A 20,703-nucleotide genomic window follows, 5' to 3' on the forward strand; every position below is an offset into this window, starting at 1 on the left:
TAAGTACATTCACATTGTGTATCAACCATCACCATGTCCATCTCCAGAACACTTTTTGTCATCCCAAACTGAAACTCTCTATCCATTAAACAATAACTTCCCACTTCACTACCCACTCCTGGTCAGCCACTAATGAGCACTATTCTATTTTCTGTCTGTATAACATTGCCAGCTCTAGATATATTACAACATTTGTTACTTTGTGTCTGGCTGTTTAATATAGTGTAATATTTTCAAAGTTCATCCTTAAAATATGTCAAAATTTCATTTCTTTGTAAGATAGAATAGTATTTCATTGTTTATATATACCACATTCTGTTTATCCATTCATCTCTATGTATATTTTGGTTGTTTGCACTCTTTGGCAGTTGTGAATAATGCTTCTAAGAACACTGGTTGTACAAATACCTGAATCTCTGCTTTCAGTTGGTTTGGGTTTATAACTAGAAGTGGAATTGTTTCATCATGTGTTAATTCTGTGTTTAATTTTTGGAGGAACTACCATACTGTTTTCCAAAGCAGCTGCACAGTTTTACATTCCTACCAGCAATGCACAGGGGTTTTAAGTTCTCCACATCCTTGCCAACTTTTGTTGTTTTCAGTGGTTTGATTATACCCATCTTAATGTTTGTGAAGTGGTATCTCATGGTTTTCCTTTGTATTTCTCTAACGACTAGTGATCATCCTTTCATGTTCTTATTGGCCACTTGTATATTTTCTTTGAGAAAGTTCCTATTCAAGGATTTGGCCCTTAAAAATAAACCATTAAAATAGGGTTATTTGGTCTTTCTGTTGTTCTTGAGTTTTAGGAGTTCTTTATATATTTTTGATATTAGCCCCTTATTATATTTATGATTCAGAAGTTTTTTCTCCCGTCTGTGGATTGTGTTTTCACTCTTAAAAGGATCTTTTGATGTGCCAAAGATTTTAATTTTGATGAAGTCCACGTTACCTATTTTTAATGTTTTTGATGTCATATCCAAGAAATCATTGCCAAACCCAATGTCATGAAGTTTTTCCCTATGTTTTTTTCTAAAACTTGCAAAGCTTTAGCTCTCAAGTTTGTCTTTGATCCATTTTGAGTTAATTTTTGTATATTGTATAAGGTAAGGGTCAAAATTTAGTCTTTTGCATATGATGTCCAGTTTTCCCAACACCGTTTCTTGAAAAGAATGTCTATTCCTGATTGAATGGTCTTGATACCCTCGTCCTCATCAGAAATCATTTGGCCATATATGCAAGGGTTGCTTTCTGGCCTCTCTATTCTATTTCACTGGTTTATATGTCTGTCTTTATGTCAGAACCATAGTGTTTAGATTACTGAAGCTATTGTAGGAAGCTTTGTGTGATCTTGTGGTTTATAAGAAATAAATATATTTGTGGTCTTTATTTATGATTCCTGGCTTACACCTAAAAACCCATGGGATTTCCTAAGTGATAATAGCAACGGGGTAATCTTTTGTCATAATATTTGGTCTCTTGTCCTCAATTCCTGAAATCTTCTTTAAAGCCATTAACATGAAATGGATGTCATGTTATTCATAACACGTACCTTTTTACCACAACTGGGTTTATGTTAATAAGGTCACTTTTGGAAAGCACCCAAGGGTGGTAGCTGACTTCTAGAGGAACCCGCCACATGATTAGAGAGTTGGGGGTTCAGTCCAACCCCTCACCCCCCATTTCACCCCTACTTCCTGGAAGAGGAAGGGTCTGGAAGTAGAATGAATCCCCAGTGGCCAATAATTTAATCAGTCATGCCTATATAATAAAACTCCCATAAAGACCCAGAAGGAGAGGGTTCAGAGAGCTTCTGCATTGGCAAACATGAAGATTCTGGGAGATGAGCACTGAGAGAGAGCTTGAAAGCTCCATACCCATTCCTCATACTTTGCCCTATGCATTTCTTCCATCTGGCTATTTCTGAGTTATGTTTTTTTTCTTAATGAATGGTAATCCAAAAAATAAAATGTTTTTGTGAGTTCTGTGAGTTGCCCTAGCAAATTAATCAAATTTAAGGAGGGGGTCATTGGGACCTCCCATCTATAGTCTGTCGGTGGGAACCATGGTAATCTGGTTTTAAGACTGTCATTCAAAGGTTGAAGGGGTGTAGTCCTATAGGACTGGGATCTGATGCTCTTTCCAGGTAGATAGTATCAAAATTGATACACCCTGCTGGTGCCCAAGCATCTCTTAGTGGTGTTGGAACTCTACCCCACCATACACACACACATTGGAATTGGTGCCAGAATACCTTTACTTTGAAATTAAGAAAAATGAGTGCCAACTTTTTTTTTCAAGATTAGTTTGTTAATTTGGGATCCCTTGAGATTCCATATGAATTTAAGATAGGTTTTCCTATTTCTGCAGAATATATCATTGAGATTTTTAGAAGAATTTTATTTATTTATTATATAGAGAAAGAATGTGCTTTGCACCAGCAGGGGGAGGGGCAGAGAGACAAGGGAGGCAAAGGGGCGGTAGAGGGGGAAGGGAAGGGAGAGGGAGGAGGGGGCTGGGGGCAGAGGGGGAGGGGTAGGGGGGCAGAGAGGGGGTGGGAGGGACAGGCAGAATTCATGCTGAGTATGAGCCAAACTCAAGGCTGTATCTCACAACTCTGAGATCATGACCTGAGCCAAAATCAAGAATTGGATGCTTAGCCGACTGAGCCACCCAGGACACCCCTATGATTGGGATTTTGATAGGGATTGCAGTGGATCTTACAGATCACTTTAGGTAATAGTGACATCTTAACAATGTGAAATCTTATAGTTGATGAACACGAGATGTGTTTCCATATATTTAGATCTTCAAATTTCTTTTAGCAATGTTTTATAGATTTCAGTGTACAGTCTTTGGCCTGCTTCATTGTGTTCTTGTGTATTGTGTTCTTTTGATGCTATTGTAAATGAAATGGCTTTCTGAATTTCTTTTTTAGATTGTTCATTGTTATTGTATAGAAATGCAACCCATTTTGTGTGTTGATTTTGAATCCTGGAACTTTGCTGAATTACTTATTCAATCTTTTTACTAAATATAAGTTTATGCACATTTTCCATTCTTTCTTGATTCAGTCTTGGTAGGTTGTGTTTTTATGAGGGTGTTCATTTCCCCTATATTATCCAATTTTCTTTGTATGCAGTTGTTCATAGTATCTCTTTATAATGCTTTTTATTTTTGTGATATTGGTAAAGTTTCCATTTTAATTTATGATTTTAGTAATTTGAGTCTTCTCTTTTTTTCTTTGTTAATCTAGCCACAAGTTTGTTGATCTTTTGAACTAAGTTTCAGTTTCATTGATTTTTCTCTATTTTTATATTATATATATATTTATTAATTTCTCCCATCTATTAGCTCTGGATTTCATTTGCTATTCTTTTTCTAATTCCTTAAGGTATATGGTTTAGTTGTTGGTTTGAGATATTTCTTCTTCTTCTTTTTTAAAAGATTTTATTTATTCATGAGAGACACACAGAGAGAGGCAGAGATGTAGGCAGAGAGAGAAGCAGGCTCCCCACAGGGAGCCCAATGTGAGACTTGACCCCAGAATTCTGGGATCATACCCTTAGCTGAAGGCAGACATTCATCCACTGAGCCACCCAGGCATCCCAGATCTTTCTTCTTTTTAATGTAAGTAATTAGAACTATAGCACTGCTTTTGCTGCATCCCATAGTTATTCCTATGTTTTGTTTTAACTTTGATTTCTTCAGTTATTTTTTAAATTTCCTTTGTGATTTTTTCTTTGGCCTTTTGGTTGTTGAAGAGTGTATCATTTAATTTTCACAAATTTGTGAAGTTCCCAATTTTTCTTCTATTGTTGATTCTTTAATTTCATTCTAATATGATCAGAAGTGGTATTTTGTTTGATTTCATCCTTTTAAAAATATTAAGACTTGCTTTGTGGTCTTACATATAGTCTATTCTGGAGAATGTTTCATGCGTACTTGAGAAAAATGTGTATCCTGCTGTTGTTGGATGACATGTTTTTTATGTCTATTAGATCCCATTAGTCTGTAGTGGTATTCAAGTCCCCTATTTCTTTATTATCTTCTGTCTGGTTTTCTATCCATTTTTGAAAGTGGGGTTACTGATGTCTTTATTAATGTAGAACTGTCCATTTCTCCTGTCAATTCTGTAATTATTTAATATATTTTGGAAATCTAATGTTTTGTGCATATGTCCATAATTGTTACATTTTCTTAGTGAATCGGCCCTTCCTTTTCAATATATGTCTCTTCTAACAGTTTTTGACAGAGTTTCTTTTTATAGCTCCTGTAACAAATTACTACAAATATAGTTGCTTACAACAACATGAATTTATTATCTTAGTGTTCTATAAGTCAAAGATCCAAAATTAGTCTTACTGGGCTAAAGTGAAGGTATCAGCAGGGCTGCTTCCTTCTGGAGGTTGTGAGATGAAAATCCATTTTCTTGCTTTTTTTGAGCTTCTAGAGTCTGCCTGCATTCCGTGGCTAATGGCCCTTTCCTCGAATTACTCTAACCCTTGATTCTATTGCCTCATCTCTGTCTTCTCTCTTTCACCTTCTTGTCTCCCTCTTTTAAGGATCCTGTACTTACATTGGTCCATCTCATAATCCAGGACAATTAACCTTCCTATCTCAAGAGCCTTAACATAATTACATTAGCAGAGTAGCTTCTTGCCATGTAGGGTAACATACTGATAGGTTCCAGGGATCAGGACATTGGCATACTTGGGGAGGGGAGACATTATTCAACCTACCGCACCACTTATAGTAAAGGCTGGAGTCACAGAAAACAGTAAAGCAAGTTCCAGATAGGTAAATAAATGCTGTGGTAAAGCAGGCTACTCATATACTTTGAGTTTTGGGCATTATTATGGACATCTTTGACAGACTTCCATCCAGTCATCACCATGTCACCATCCATGAATTCATAAAAGGGTATATTATAATAAGTAAAAACAGATGAGTGTCAAACTCCCCAGATTTCCTTTAAAAAGTGAAATTTGACCATTCGTAGTTTCACCTCACAATGAACTATAAAGCAACTTGGAAACATGTCCTTTGGTGGAGTTTCTAGAAATATGATAGGGGTTCATTTTAACATTGTCTTTTCCATGATAATTCACTGTTATGGGCTGAATTGTTCCTAAATTCATATGTTGAAGCCCTAATCTGGTATCTCAGAATGTGATTATATTTGGATACAGGGCAAAGAGGTGATTAAGTTAAAATGAGGCTATTGGACTAGGCCCTAACACATTCCTATGAGTATCCTTATAACAAGTGCAAATTTGAACACACAGAGGGACACCAGACATGCATTAACACAGAGGAAGGACCTTATGAGGACATAGCAATAAGGTGGCTATTGAAAGCCAAGAAAGAGAGGCCTCAGGAGAACCCAAACCTGCTGACACCTTGATCTTGGACTTCCAGCTTCCTGAACTGTGAGAAAGTAAATTTCTGTTGTTTAATCCAAGAAGTTTGTAGTATTTTATTATGATAGACCCAGCAAACTAATACATCTTCAAACTTTCATTTATTGGCTCAGCATTTTATATCAGCCTGAGAAAAAAGAAGCCCCATCTTTGTGGTAGATATATAGAATTTTGTGGAAGCTTCTTTAAAATTCCAAACTGTATAAATCTTAGCAAACCTACAGCATTTTTTAGTATTATGTTCCAGCATGGTGGTGTACACATTAGCTTTCCACTTGCTTTAGATAGCAGAATGGGGGGGGGGAACACTGTCAGACATTTTCATCTTCAACACAAAATATCATCTCCCTATAAAATAGTCTAAAGATTTTTAATGGGGTGCTCCTTAGTCTGTTTGGTCAATGATAGAAGTGTAAAGCATAATAACTCTGCCCATATTTTTAAATTATGGTATTTGATTTATATAACCAACAACAGAAAAGCACCTCAGAGTTCCAGAAACATTTATATATTCGCAAATATTTATTGAGCAATCTATTATGTGATAGGCACTATTTCTAGTTGTTGGGAGTATATAGAACAAGATAAAGTGTCATACTCATGGAGCTTACATTTAAGAATGAAGGAAAACATAATAAGTCAATGTATAAAATATGCAATATAATATTTAATAGTGATAAATGCTATGGGGAAAAATAAAATATGAGGATAAAGTATATTTGAAGGGGGAATATCATTTTACATTGGATAATCAAAGAAATTCTCTCTGAGCAAGTATCTGAATGAAATGAGAGAATGGACCATGAAACTATCTTAGGGAAAATCATTATAGACAGTGGGAACAACAAATGCAGAGCTCTTTGGGTAGAGATATGCTTGGTGTGTTCAAGAAATAGCAAGGAGGCCAATGTGGCTCAAATGGAGCAAACAAAGGAAGGATGGTTGAACGTGAGTTTAGAGTGGTAGCCAGGGGCCAGATCACATGAGATATTGTAAGCCTTGGAAAGAAGTTTGGATACTATTCTAAGGGCTATGGGGAGCCATTAGAGGATTTCAATAAGTGGATCAGCATGATATGACTTGTGTTTTTAAGGGATAAACCTCGCTACTGTGAAGAGAATAGACCCTTGGGAAACAAGAATGAAAATAAGGAGAAAAATTGGGAGGTAGGAAGAAATCAATGGTCTAGGTAAGAGAAGATAGTCTCTTTAGCTTGGACTAAAGTGTTAGCTGTGGCTATGGTGATGTGTCCAACTTTGGCATATATTTTGGAGGTAGAGACAATGGAGGTTGTGGATTAATTGAATATAATGTAAGATAAAAAGTGGAATCAATGATTATTCTGAAGCTGAGCAACTTAGTAAATAATCATTTATTAAGATGGGGGAAGACTGGGAGTAGCAGGTTTCAGGAGGAAGCTCAGGAGCTCAGGTTAGGACATGTTGAGTTTGAGATGCCTTTTACACATATACTTGGAGATGAAAAGTAGGCAGTTGGATATATATATATATATATATATATATATATATATATATATGATTTTTGAGAGAGATCCAGATTAGAGATAGAAATTTGAGACTCATCAAGGAATGGATGGTGTTTAAAGCCATGACACATGATGAGATCACTAAGAAATATAGAATGTGTATGTAGTAATGGAAGAAGCCCAGAGATTGAGTGCTGGAACATATCAGTATTGAGATAGAGGAGATGACAATGAAATAGCAAAAGCAACAACAAAAAAGAAAGCTAAGAATGTGCAGTCAGGAGTACCCAGTAAATTAGGAGAAAAACCAAGAGTATGGTGTCTTGGAAACTAAGTCAAGATATTTCAAGATCGGAGTTTTCAACCTTACTGTTCAGCCCAACATTACTGATAGGTAAGGTGATCAAATATCCCTATTTTTCCAGGACAAGCCCAGTTTATGAATTTGTATAGGAATAGCTTGTTAACAACACTTTTTAAAAAGTTTTCTTTTTATTCTCAGAAATGTTTGGATTTGAATGATAAATTATATGGTCATTAGGATAATAGGTCAAGATGAGGATTGAGAATTGATTATTGGATTTACCAACATAGAGAACATTAGCAATCTTGATGAGCAGTTTCAATAGAGCAGTGAAACTTCATTAGATGTTGAAGATGAAGAAATAGAGTAGTATTAAGAAAAAGGAGGAGACAGTGTCAATAAACCACTGTTTTGAGGAATTTTGCAGCAAAATAAATGCAGTGGTAGCTATGGAATGATATGAGATAAAGGAAGAAATTTGCTTTTAAGATAGGAAATAGTAAAGCATGTTTAAATGTTGATGGGGATGTTTCACTAGAGAGGGAAATTGTTATGGTAAAAGAGAGAGAGAGAAAGAGAGAGAGAGAGAGAGAGAGAGAGAGAGAAGGAAATTTTGGAACAATGACCATGAGTAGAAGAGGTGGGACATTATTCAATGGAAATATGAAGAGGCTGGCTTTATATAGGATCATGGCCAGTTCATTCATAGAACATTAGAATAGGAAGAATTTATGGGCACAGATGCAAATGGTGAGTAGACATGGTGGTAGGAGTTTGTGGAAGGTCTCTTCAAATTGCTTTTATTTTTGCAATGAAATAAGCAAAGTCATCAGCTGAGAGAAAGTAATTTGGGTTTGAGGAGAGAAGAGAGGATGTGATATCTTTTTTTTTTTATTTAGGTGAAATATATGTGACAAAATTTTCCATTTCAACCATTTTTAAGTGAACAATTAAGTGGCATTAATTACATTCACAGTTATACATCCATTACCACTATTTATTTCAAACATTTTTATCATGTTATGGGTTGAACTGTGTCTTCCAGAAAAGATATGTTAGAGTCCTAACATACACAAACATCAACTCAAAATGGATTAAAGACTTTAAACATGTGGCCTGAAACTCTAAAACTCCTAGACAAAAGCATAGGGGAAAGGCTTCTTGATATTAGTCTTTGGATATAGTACCAAAGCCACAGGCAACAAAAACCAGAATAGACAAACAACATTATATCAAACTAAAAAAGCTCATGTACTGCAAAGGAAATAATCAACAGAATGAAAAGGCAAACTACAGAATGAGAGAAAATGTTTGCATACCATATATCTAGGGGGGGCTAATACCCAAAATGTATAAGGAATCTCCACAACTCAATAGCAAAAAAAAAAAAAAAAAAAAAAAAAAAAAAAAAGAAGAAGAAGAAGAAGAAGAAGAAGAAAAGAAAAGATATAGAAGAAAAACAGGCAAAGGGCTTGAATAGACTGGTGCAGCCATTCTGGAAAACAGTATGGAGGTTCCTCAAAAAGTTAAAAATAGAGCTACCCTATGACCAAGCAACTGCACTACTAGGTATTTATTCAAAGGATACATACATAGTGATTCAAAAGGGAACATGCACCCAAATGTTTATAACAGCAATGTCCACAATAGCCAAACTATGAAAGAGCCCAGATGTCCATCAACAGATAAATGGATAAAGGAGATGTGGTATGTATATACAATGGAATATTACTCAGCCATCAAAAAAAGAAATATTGCCATTTGCAACAACATGGATAGAACTAGAGGGTATTATGCTAAGCAAAACAACTCAGTCAGAGAAAGACAATTATCATATGATTTCACTCATTTGTGAAATTTAAGAAACAACAGATGAACATAGGGGAAGGGAAAATGAAATAAGGTGAAAATAGAGAGGGAGGCAAACCATAAGAGACACTGAACTCTAGGAAACTGAGGATTTCTGGAGGGCAGGTGGGTAGAGGGAAGGGATAACTGGATGATGAGCAATAAGGAGGGCTCTTGATGTAATGAGCACTGGGTGTTATATGCAACTGATGAGTCACTAAATTCTATCCCTGAAGCTAATAATACAGTATATGTTAGGTAAACAGAATTTAAATAAAAAAGTTTAAGAGATAAAAAAAATGAAGATATACAAATGGCCAACAGTTATAGAATAGGTGCCCAACATCACTAACCACTAGGGAAATGCAAATCAAAACCAAAATGAAATATTACCGTCTTAACAGATGGTATTATAAAAAAAAAGTCACAAGTGTTAATTAGCAAGGATTTGAAGAAATTGAAACACTTACACATCATTGATGGCAATGTAAAATTGTGCAGCCATTATAGAATACAATATAGAGGTCCCTAAAACAAACATAAATAAATACATACATGCATACATATCTTTCTAGATAGATAGATAGATAGATAGATAGATAGATAGATAGATAGATAGATAGATCTACCATATCATCTAGCAATTCCATATCTGGGTATATATCCAAAAAAAATTGAAATCAGGATCTCAAAAGGATTTCTGTTCTCCTTTATTTATTACAGCATTATTCACAATATCCAAGATATGGAAACAAACCAAGTGTCCATTGAAAATTGAATAATAAAATGTGGTATACCTAGAATTGAATATTATACAGCCTTAAAAAAAGAAGTAAATCCTGCCATTTGTAATAACATGGATGAATCTGTAGGACATTATGCTAAGTGAAATAAGGCAGTCACAAAAGGACAAATACTACATGATTCCACATCATGATTGTGATAGATTCCACATATAGGTGATATCTAAAATTATCAAACTCAGATGTGGATAGTAGAGTGGTGGTTAACAGGGGTTGGGAGGAGGGAGAAATGGGAAGTTGTTGAGGATGTATAAAGTTTCAATTGTGCAAGATGAAAATGTCCTAGAGATTTGTACAACATAATGCCTATAATAATACAGTTTTGTGCACTTAAAATTTAGTTAAGAATGGTAGATCTTGGGCAGCCCAGGTGTCTCAGGTTTAATGCTGCCTTCAGCCCAGGGCGTGATCCTGGAGACCCAGGATCAAGTCCCATGTCAGGTTCCCTCCATGGAGCCTGCTTCTCCCTCTGCCTTTGTCTCTGCCTCTCTCTCTCTGTGTCTCTCATGAATAAATAAATAAAATCTTTAAAAAAGGAATGGTAGATCTTGTGTTATGTGTTCTTACAACTGCAATAACACCAACAATAATGGGGCACAAGTAAACTTTTGGAGAAGATAATATGTTATTACTTTGTGATGATGGTTTCATGAGTGTGTATACATATGTTCAAACTAACCAAATTGTGTATATTAAATATATGCAGTTTTTAATATGTTAGTTATATGTCAATAAAGCTGTTTTAAAAAGTCATCATTACACTTAAGGTCATCAAGTTTTCTCCTATGTTATCTTCTGGGAGTTTTTTAGTTCTTTTTATTTAGCTCTGTGATCCATTTTGAATTATTTTTTGTAGAGTATAAGGTCTGTGTCTAAATTCGGTTTCTTGCATGTGCATGTTCATTTCTTCTAGCACCATTTGTTAAAAAGACTATCTTTGCTGCATTATATGCCTTTGCCCCTTTGTCAAAGATTAATTAACTGTATTTATGTCTGTATATTTCTGGACTCTTCTGTTCCACGGATCTATTTGTCAAATCTTTTGTCAGTATCACACCACCTTGATTACTGTAACTTTATAATAAGGTTTGAAGTCAGGTAATATCAGTCCTCTGACTCTGTTCTTCTTCAATATTGAGTTAGCTATTCTGGGTCTTTTGCCTCTTCATATAAACCTTAGTACCAGCTTGTCAACATCCATAAAATAATTTACTGGGATTTTGATTGCAATTGCATTGAATCGATAGACCAGGTTGGGAAAGACTGATATCTTGATAATATCGAATCTTCCTATCTATAAACACGGAATATCTCTCCACATTTATTCAGTTCTTCTAAGATTTCATTGTAGTTTTCCTCATATAGATCTTGTATATATTTGTTAGATTTATACCTATGGGCTTCATTTTTTAGGGTGCTAATATAAAAGGTATTGTGTTTTTATTTTTTTATTATTTTTATTTATGATAGTCACAGAGAGAGAGAGAGAGAGAGGCAGAGACACAGGCAGAGGGAGAAGCAGGCTCCATGCACCGGGAGCCCGACATGGGATTCGATCCCGGGTCTCCAGGATCGCGCCCTGGGCCAAAGGCAGGCTCTAAACCTCTGGGCCACCCAGGGATCCCGGTATTGTGTTTTTAATTTCAAGCTTCACTTGTTCATTGCTGGTATATAGGAAATCAATGGACTTTTGTATATTAGCCCTATCCTCTAGCCTTGATACTATCACTTATTACTTCCAAGAGTGTTTTTTTTGTCTATGTTTTTCCAGTTTTCTATATAGACAATCATGCCACCTGCAAATAAAGGCAGTTTTATTTCTTCTTCCCAATTTGTATTCCTTTAATATTCTTTCCTGGGATTAATGCATTAACTGAGGATTCCAGGACAACTTTGAAAGGGAATGGTGGGAGAGGACGAACATCCTTGCCTTTTTCCTGATCTTCCAAGTTTATCACTATTAAGTATGATGTTAGCTATAGGGTTTTTGTATATGTTCTTTATCAAGTGAAGGAAGTTTTGCTGTATTCCTGGTCTGCTGAGACAACTTTATTCTTCTGCAGGTGGATATCCACTTGTCCCAGCACAGCTTGTGAACAGACAGTATTTTCAATAAATGGTGATTGAATTCCAGTCAAATGAATGTGAGATGAAATGATGTGAGCATTTCTTGACCACGGATTTTAAGAAGAGTGTGGACTACCTCTACTCTTTTTTTTTCTCATTTTGCTGTGTAGAAGCAGACGTTGATGATGTCCTGTCATAGCAAAGCAGTAAGTGATGGTTAGGTAATGAGAAACATAACAAAATGTACTATGGACTTATATATATATATATATTTTCTATTTTAAAAAGTAATTTGACATTCAGTTAACTTAGGTTTGCTGACAGTGTGGAAATTCAGGATTTCTTATCCCTTCAAAGCTAATAACCTTAGCTTACCAGCCCTTTTAATTCCAGAAATCCTCAAGGGGCACCCATAATCCCATGTCCTGAATTATGGTTTTCACGTGATTTTTCCAGGTGCTGTTGCCATATTAAGCTTTACTATCCCAAACACTTAAGTTCCTCCAATGACTCCCTCGAATTTTCTCATTCCAGAGTCCTCATGATGTCAGAGTTGAGTACTACTCTAAACTTTAAATGCATGTTGTAGAGGAATATATTTTCCTCTCTTTATGTTACACTTTATAGGTGGGATCTGCACACCAGAGCTTTATAGAGTGATATGCAACAGTTGTTTCTGGAATAACTTGCCTTTAAAAAAAAATGTTTTTGTTTTGTTTTATTTTGTTTTATTTTGTTTTATCTGCTTTTGTTGTGACAGACATATAGTTGAGGGCATATGCTAATCCAGGCAAAAATAGGAGTCCTAATCCCAAATGTGGCCATTAAAATAGCTATACTTCCCTAATGACAAGGTGCTGTTTCTGGACTGAGGTCATTGCGCCTGGCTCTGTTTTCCCTCAAGATAAACTCTCTTAAGGCAGAACCCACTCTAAATGTGACCTGAAGATATTCTTGGGTCAGGTCTCCCTACAAGTTTTTTTAATGTGCCTTGTCTCATGTAGTGGACACAGGCTGAGATCTTTCCCTGAGGCTTGTAAGACTACTGAAGCAGACATCTTTTGAGCCAGTTTCATCAAATAGTTCACAAGAACTGAACCCAGCTTTCTTGGTCCTGTGAGGGACTTGGGTTCCTGTGTAAAGCTCCTGAAACTCAGAGATAGGAGAATGGATAAATTCCAAGAATGCGTAGTTTGGCTCTATCTTAGACAAAAGGGAAATCTTAGATGGAAAATTTGCCTGAGGCAAATGAAGGACAGAAGAGAGACAAATTAACTTAAGTGGGCAAAAAACGGGTCCATGACTCTGATGATTGAGAGACAAGAGGAAATTATTTGACCTGCACAAGTAAAAGGATATGCTAGTTTGAAAGTTCACAGGCATGTATGCAGCACGGTGGGGCTGGGGGGAGCTTGGGGCACAGCTGCTTCTGTATCCCTCCCTGACTTAATGCTTGGAGGATTATTTTGTTCTAAAGTTGTTCCATAGGTCCCAAGCATATGGTGGGGGGTGGGAGGGAGAAAAGAGGTAGGATTTTTCATTTATTAGGATCTGAGAATAGAGAGCCTAGGGTTCCACACATACACTCCTTATTGGCTAATTTAAGGCATAAGATTGGGAATTAGGACAGTGAAGGAAAAAGCAGAATGCGTCAAGAGCTCAGTTGTTTCATTTAACCAGGGCATTTTGAAAGGTAACTTCATGGATGGGGGTGGCGGAGTTCCTTATCTGATTGTTTTGCTAGTAGGTGGGTCATACACCTAGCAGTGTGTCTATACGAGATGGATGTCTTTTTTTAAGTTTTTATTTTAATTCCAGTTAGTTAACATACAGTGTATATTAGTTTAAGGTGTACAATTTAGTGATTCAGGAGTTCCATACATCACCCAGTGCTAATCACAAGTGCATTCCTTAATCCCCATCACTTATTTAACCCATATTCCTACTCACTTGCCCTATGGTCACCACTATTTTCTTTCTATAATTAAGAGCATTTCTCGGTTTGTCTTTCTCTTTTTATTTCCTCTGCTCATTTGTTGTGATGCTAAAATTCCACATATGAGTGAAATCATATGGCATTTCTCTTTCTCTGATTTACTTATTTTGCTTAACATTATACTCTCTAGCTCTATCCATGTCACTGCAAATGGCAAGATTTTGATCTTTTTTATGGCTAATATTACATTGTATTTATACCACATCTTCTTTATCCATTCATCAATAGATGGATACTGGGGCTGCTTCCATATTTTGGAAATAATGCTGTAAATAATGCTGATATAAACATAAGGGTGCATGTATCTCTACAAATTGGTGTTTTTGTATTCTTTGGGTAAATACCTGATAGTGAGATTGCTGGATTGTAGGGTAGTTCTATTTTTAACTTTTTGAGGAATTTCCATACTGTTTTCACAGTGGCTGCACCAGTTTGCATTCCTGCCAACAATACGAGAGGGTTCCTTTTACTCCACATCCTCACCAGTGCTTGTTGTTTCTTGTGTTGTTGATTTTAGCCATTTTGACATGTCTGAGGTCAAATCTCATTTGCATTTTCCTGATGATGAATGATGTTTAGCATTTTTTCATGTGTCTCTTGGCCATCTGGAGGTCTTTTTGGAAAAAAAAATGTCTCTTGTCATGAGCATGCTATAAAGGTGCATACATGACTTGTATTTTTCCAGAATGTCAGTTTTATTCAATCATAAGACAAAGTTAATCATAGTTATAAAGCAGGTTCCAGTTTCCAAACTCTGTGATTAAACTTGGCTTTTTACATAACACATAGAGCAGAACATAAGCAAACCACACAACAAACACGATAAAAGAAGGGCATAGGAAGTTAATGAACCAAATGGGAAGTTAGTCTGTGAGCACACAGTTGAGATAAGGCCAGTGTAGGTTGGCTCTTGGCACTAACTGCATATTATGTTCAAGCAGTGAAAGATGTCCATTCTGTTTGGAGATCAATTGGGCAGAGCCTTTGATGGCAGTTGCCTTTTTTTAAGTGGTCGGACATAAAGGGGTCATGTCTGAAGAGTCTATAACAGTTTGCTGTAAAAATCCTACCCCCTTTAAAGGGATTTAATCGGTCTTGAGCCCCTGCAGACCTCCTCTGGTTCTACGTGTTATCAGTTCTGTGGTGTCAGTTGATGCTGGTCTCTGTAATATCTCATGGCTGTAGTGTATTTAACTCCTTGAGTCATTGCTTGACATAGGCCCCTGCTTGACACAGACTCCTGCTTAACATGAGAGACTCCATTTGGCTTTCTACATCTGTTCATGTCTTCTCCCCAATTTTTGAATGAATTATTTATTTTTAAGATGTTGAGTGGTATCAGTTTTTTTAATAGTTAATATACAAAGTTTTATTAGTTTCAGGTATGCAATATAGTGATTCAACAATTCTATATATTACTGAGTGCTCATTGAGATAAGTGTACTCTTAATGTCTTTTGCCTATTCCACCCATTCTTCACCTACCTTCCCTCTGGTAACCAGCTGTTTCTTCTCTATAATTAAGAGTCTGCTTTTTGTTTTTTTCCCCATTTTGATCTTTTGTTTTGTTTTTTAAATGCCACATATCGGTGAATTCACATGATATTTGTCTTTCTTTAACTGACGTATTTCACTTAGCATTATACTCTATTGCTCCAACTTATTTTGTGTGGCTGAATAATGTTCCACTATCTATATATCTATATCTATATATCTATATCTATATCTATATCTATATCTATATCTATATCTATATCTATATCTATATCTATCTCCTACATCTTCTTTATCCATTCATCTGCCCCTGGACACTTGGGCTGCTTCCATAATTTGGCTATTGTAAATAAAGCTACAGTAAAAATAGGGGTGAATATATCCTTTTAAATTAGTGTTTTTGTATTCTTTGGGTAAATACCTAGTAGTGTGATTACTGGATCATAGGGTAGTTCTATTTTTAAATTTTTGAGAAACTTCCTACTGTTTTCCACAGTGACTGCACCAGTTTGCATTTCTACCAACAGGGCATGAGGGTTCCTTTTTTCCTTCATCCTTGCCAACACTTGCTATTTCTTGTGTTTTTTATTTTAGCCATTCTAATTCATGTGAGATGATATCTCATTGTAGTTTTGATTTGCATTTCTCTGATGATGAGTAATGCTGAGTATGTTTCCATATGTCTGTTGGCCATCTGGATGTCTTCTTTGGAGAAATCTCTGTTCATATATTCTGTCCATTGGATTGTTTTTTGGGTGTTGAATTTTGTAAGTTCTTTTATATATATGTATATATATAAAATATACATATATATTTTATTGAAGTTCGATTTGCCAACATACAGTATAACACCCAGTGCTCATCCCATCAAGTGCCCCCCTCAATGCGCGTCACCCAGTCACCCCATCCCCCTGCCCACCTCCCCTTCCACTACCCCTTGTTCGTTTCCAAGAGTTAGTACTCTCTCATGTTTTGTCACCCTAATTTCTCCCACTCATTTTCCCTCCTTTCCCCTATAATCCCTTTCACTATATTTTATATTCCACGTATGAGTGAAACCATACATTGTCCTTCTCCGATTGACTTACTTCACTCAGCATAATACCCTTCAGTTCTATACACGTCGAAGCAAATGGTGGGTATTCGTCGTTTCTAATGGCTGAGTAATATCCACTGTGTGTATATAACATCTTCTTTATCCATTCATCTTTTGACGGACACCGAGGTTCCTTCCACAGTTTGCCTATTGTGGACATTGCTGCTATAAACATTGTGGTGTGCAAGGTGTCCCGGCATTTCACTGCATCTGTATCTTTGGGATAAATACCCAGTAGTGCCATTGCTGGGTCAGAGGGTAGCTCTAATTTTAACTCTTTGAGGAACCTCCACACAGTTTTCCCAAGTGGCTGTACCAGTTCACATTCCCACCAACAGTGTAAGAGGTTCTCCTTTCTCCACATCTTCTCCAACATTTGTCGTTTCCCGTCTTGTTAATTTTCACCATTCTCAATGGTGTGAGATGGTATTTCATTGTGGTTTTGGTTTGTATTTCCCTGATGGCCAGTGATGCAGAGCATTTTCTCATGTGCTTTTTGGACATGTGTATGTCTTCTTTGGTGAAATTTCTGTTCATGTCTTTTGCCCATTTCATCATTGGATTTTTTTTTTCTTGGGTGTTGAGTTTAGTAAGTTCTTTATAGATCTTGGATACTAGTCCTTTATCTGATATGTCATTTGCAAATATCTACTCCCATTATGTAGGTTGTCTTTTAGTTTCATTGATTGCTTCCTTGCTGTGCAAAAACTTGTATGTTGATGTAATCCAAATAGTTTATTTTTGCTGTTTCCCTTGCCTCAGGAGACTTAGTTAGAAAAACTTGCTATGGCTGATGTCAGAGAAGTTGCTATCTGTGTTTCCTTCTAGGATTTTTTTTTTTTTTTAATTCAAGTGGTTTTTTTTTTTTTTTTTTTTTTTATGATAGTCACAGAGAGAGAGAGAGAGAGAGAGAGGCAGAGACACAGGCGGAGGGAGAAGCAGGCTCCATGCACCGGGAGCCCGACGTGGGACTTGATCCCGGGTCTCCAGGATCGCGCCCTGGGCCAAAGGCAGGCACCAAACTGCTGCGCCACCCAGGGATCCCATCCTTCTAGGATTTTTATGATTTCAGGTCTTATATTTAGGTCTTTAATCCATTTTGAATTTATTTTTATATAAGATGCAAGAAAGTGATCCAGTTTCTATCTTTTGCATGTTGCTATCCATTTTTCCCAGCACCATTTATTGAAAACATCTTTTTCCCACTGACAATCTTGCCTCCTTTGTCAAAGATTAATTGACCATATAATTATGGATTTATTTCTGAGCTTTCTATTCTGTTCTATTGCTCTGATTGTGTGCCAGTACCATACTGTTTTGATTGCTACAGCATTGTATTATAATTTGAAGTCCAGAATTGTGATGCCTTCAACTTTGCTTTTCCTTTTTAAGGATGCTCTGGATGCTTGGGGGTCTTTTGTGCTTCCATGCAAATTTTAGGATTGTTTGTTCTAATTCTATGAAAAATACTGCTGTATTTTTGTAAGGATTGCATTAAATGTATAGATTGCTTTGGATAGCATAGACATTTTAACAATATTTGTTATTCCAATCCGTGAGCATGGAATTTCTTTCCATTTCTTTGTGTTGTCTTCAATTTCTCTCATCAGTGTTTAATAGTTTTCAGAGTACAGGTCTTTCACATCTTTGGTTAGGTTTATTCCTAGGTATCTTATTATTTTTGGTTCAGTTGTAAATGAGATTGTTTTCTTAATTTCTCTTTCTGATGCTTCAATATTGCTATATAGTAATGCAAGATTTCTTTACTTCAATTTTGTACCCTTTGACTTTACTGAATTTGTTTATCAGTTCTAACAGTTCTTGATGAACTCTTTAGAGTTTCTGTATATAGTATAATGGATAATTTTTTGAAGTGGATAACTTGGAAATCAAAAGCTCAGTGTCATGCACTTACACAAGATTTCAGAGGCTAGTCAATGTTATATAGGTGCTAGTGGAGACACTGAGGAGTGAAACTTTGGCTGTTGCAATCAGACCAGAATTCCTTTCAGAAGGAAGTAAATAGACTATTACTTAGCAGCCACAGAGACATATGACACCATCATGTTTCAATCTTTTATATGTTCTCACATATTAAAAATGGCACTTATATGATTTATACACACAAAGTGCTAACACACAAAGGGCATAAAATAGGACATTTCTCAGTTTAATTAATATTAAATAGCGATAGGGCCTGTTCTGTAAATCCATTGAGAACAAATTGTCCAACAAATTTTCAAAGTCTCACATTGTAACCAGTCAGCTTCTGGTAGATCCACTCCTCTGTCAGTATATGTCTTGGGATGAATACCTGATAACCTTGGTAATTATCAGACAACTTTATGCTGGTATAACCACAAAATTTTTGGATAAGAAATTGAATGAGAAAGATAAGAAAGAAACTACAAGTAAATGTAGCTTCCACAAAAACAGGGATTTCTTTCACGATTGTTTCTACTCTAATTCCAGTGCCTAGGATAAAGATATTCATATGTATTTCTTGAATTAATGAAAGGCACCAGAGACTTTAAGAAAGTGAAAGAACAGTTCAGGGAGGTAAAGACCTTCACACACACCCACAGATCCCAGCAGAGCTCAGACTCCCTTCTTCAAGCCTGGCATTCAACCAAGAGGGTATGCTATGGAACAAAGAAAAAAATGATCCACAATTCAACTAAAGCCATTTAAACAGCACAGTAAAAAGAAGCCCTCCTCTGATAATTGATATCCACTGTCAGTCCAGATACTGTATAGAATCATCTCCAGATATTTTTATCACCTAAATATTGCACAGTTATAATAAATGTTTAAAAACAAAACTTGAAATGAAAATATCTGAAAATTCCTGGAAAGAATATGCTTCCCTTTTCATCCTCAAATACATCAGTGATTTTCAGCAAATGGGGACTTTCTTCAAGATAAACCTCAAAGGCCACTGCAAAAATCTCTTCTTTAGAAAATAGAGACGGGGGTTGCTGGAGAGGGTGGTTATAGGGGTAAGAGATGAGTCCCCAAGGTGATCTTCCCAGGGGTTCAAGGCTAAGTAAAGTAAGTCAAGGGGAATGGACTTTATCAACATGGTGAGTAAATTCAGTTCCTACTGCTGTTGTCAACACATTACTACATTCTTGGCAGCTTAAGATAACACAAAAGTATTATCTTACCGTCCTGGATGTTGGGAAAACAACAAGGATCTCACTGGTCTGAAATGAAGGCGATGGCCAGGATTCATTTCTCTGAAATGCTTTTGCCTTTTCTAGCATCAGGAATCTACCTGCATTCCTTGGGCCTTGGTTTTGTTTCATCTTCGAAGCCAGCAATGCTTTCTCTTTCTACTTCACTGTGACACTGACCCTTCTGCCTACTTCTTCCACATCTGAAGTACCTTTGTAATTAACACTGGCCAGGAAGAGACCCAGCATATTTTTATTTTAAATTCAGCTGATTAGCAATCTTAATTCCATCAACAATCTTACTTATCCTTTGCCCTGTGACATCACATATTTACAGGTTCTGTAAAATAGGATATGGACATCATTGAGGGACCTTTATTCAGCCTATCACAGTGAAAGTGCCATTTAATTGGGTTTAAAATGGGCACCAGCAGGTTTGTGCTCAACCACAGTGGAGCTTAAACATGTTGCTCTGTTTGTGCCATGGAGCACAGAAAGGAAGGGCTCAAGACGACAGGAAGGATGTAAAGGTAAAGAAATGAGAGGATTCAAGAACCACCAGGCTTCTGTCTTGGGGAAGTAGGTACAGGATGACGCCTTCCTCCAAAGTGTGGCTGGGGAAACTAGACAGGTGTGTATGGCAAGTGGCTGAGATCCAAGCTGGTTCTAATCCCTGCCACATTTCCACTCTGCCGAAGATCGTGAGAGCTTGGATGGGACTGCAAGAGACTTGATAGCCCAGTTGAAGAGGAGCCAGGACCAGCCCGGCACCGGGCCACGGGGGCAACAGACAGGAAAGATCGTATGACCCAGTGCGGGTCCTGATAGGGAAAAAACGGCCCTCCGTCTTGGGCAACTAACTGTGAGGACCGCGAAATGGCAAAGCATGTTACCGGTTTGTTTGTTTGTTTGTTTTTAATAAATTTATTTTTTATTGGTGTTCAATTTACCAACATGCAGAATAACACCCAGTGCTCATCCCGTCCATGTTACCGGTTTGAATGAGGCGGG

The 20,703-nt window shown here is 36.6% G+C and overlaps 1 protein-coding gene across 1 annotated transcript in view; it reads left to right on the forward strand.

Annotated features, from left to right (window-relative positions):
* ARMCX5 (armadillo repeat containing X-linked 5) overlaps window positions 1-20,649 on the forward strand; it is a 39,351-nt gene extending 18,702 nt beyond the window's left edge. The window contains exons 3-4 of the mRNA XM_072743885.1: window positions 11,928-12,137; window positions 17,403-20,649. Of these exons, the coding sequence (XP_072599986.1) occupies window positions 11,928-11,960 (33 nt within the window). The 3' untranslated portion in view covers window positions 11,961-12,137; window positions 17,403-20,649. The remainder of the gene's footprint in view (window positions 1-11,927; window positions 12,138-17,402) is intronic.
* Window positions 20,650-20,703: the final 54 nt, after the last annotated feature.

This window comes from Vulpes vulpes, chromosome X (assembly GCF_048418805.1).
Source record: "Vulpes vulpes isolate BD-2025 chromosome X, VulVul3, whole genome shotgun sequence".
NCBI lineage: Eukaryota > Metazoa > Chordata > Mammalia > Carnivora > Canidae > Vulpes > Vulpes vulpes.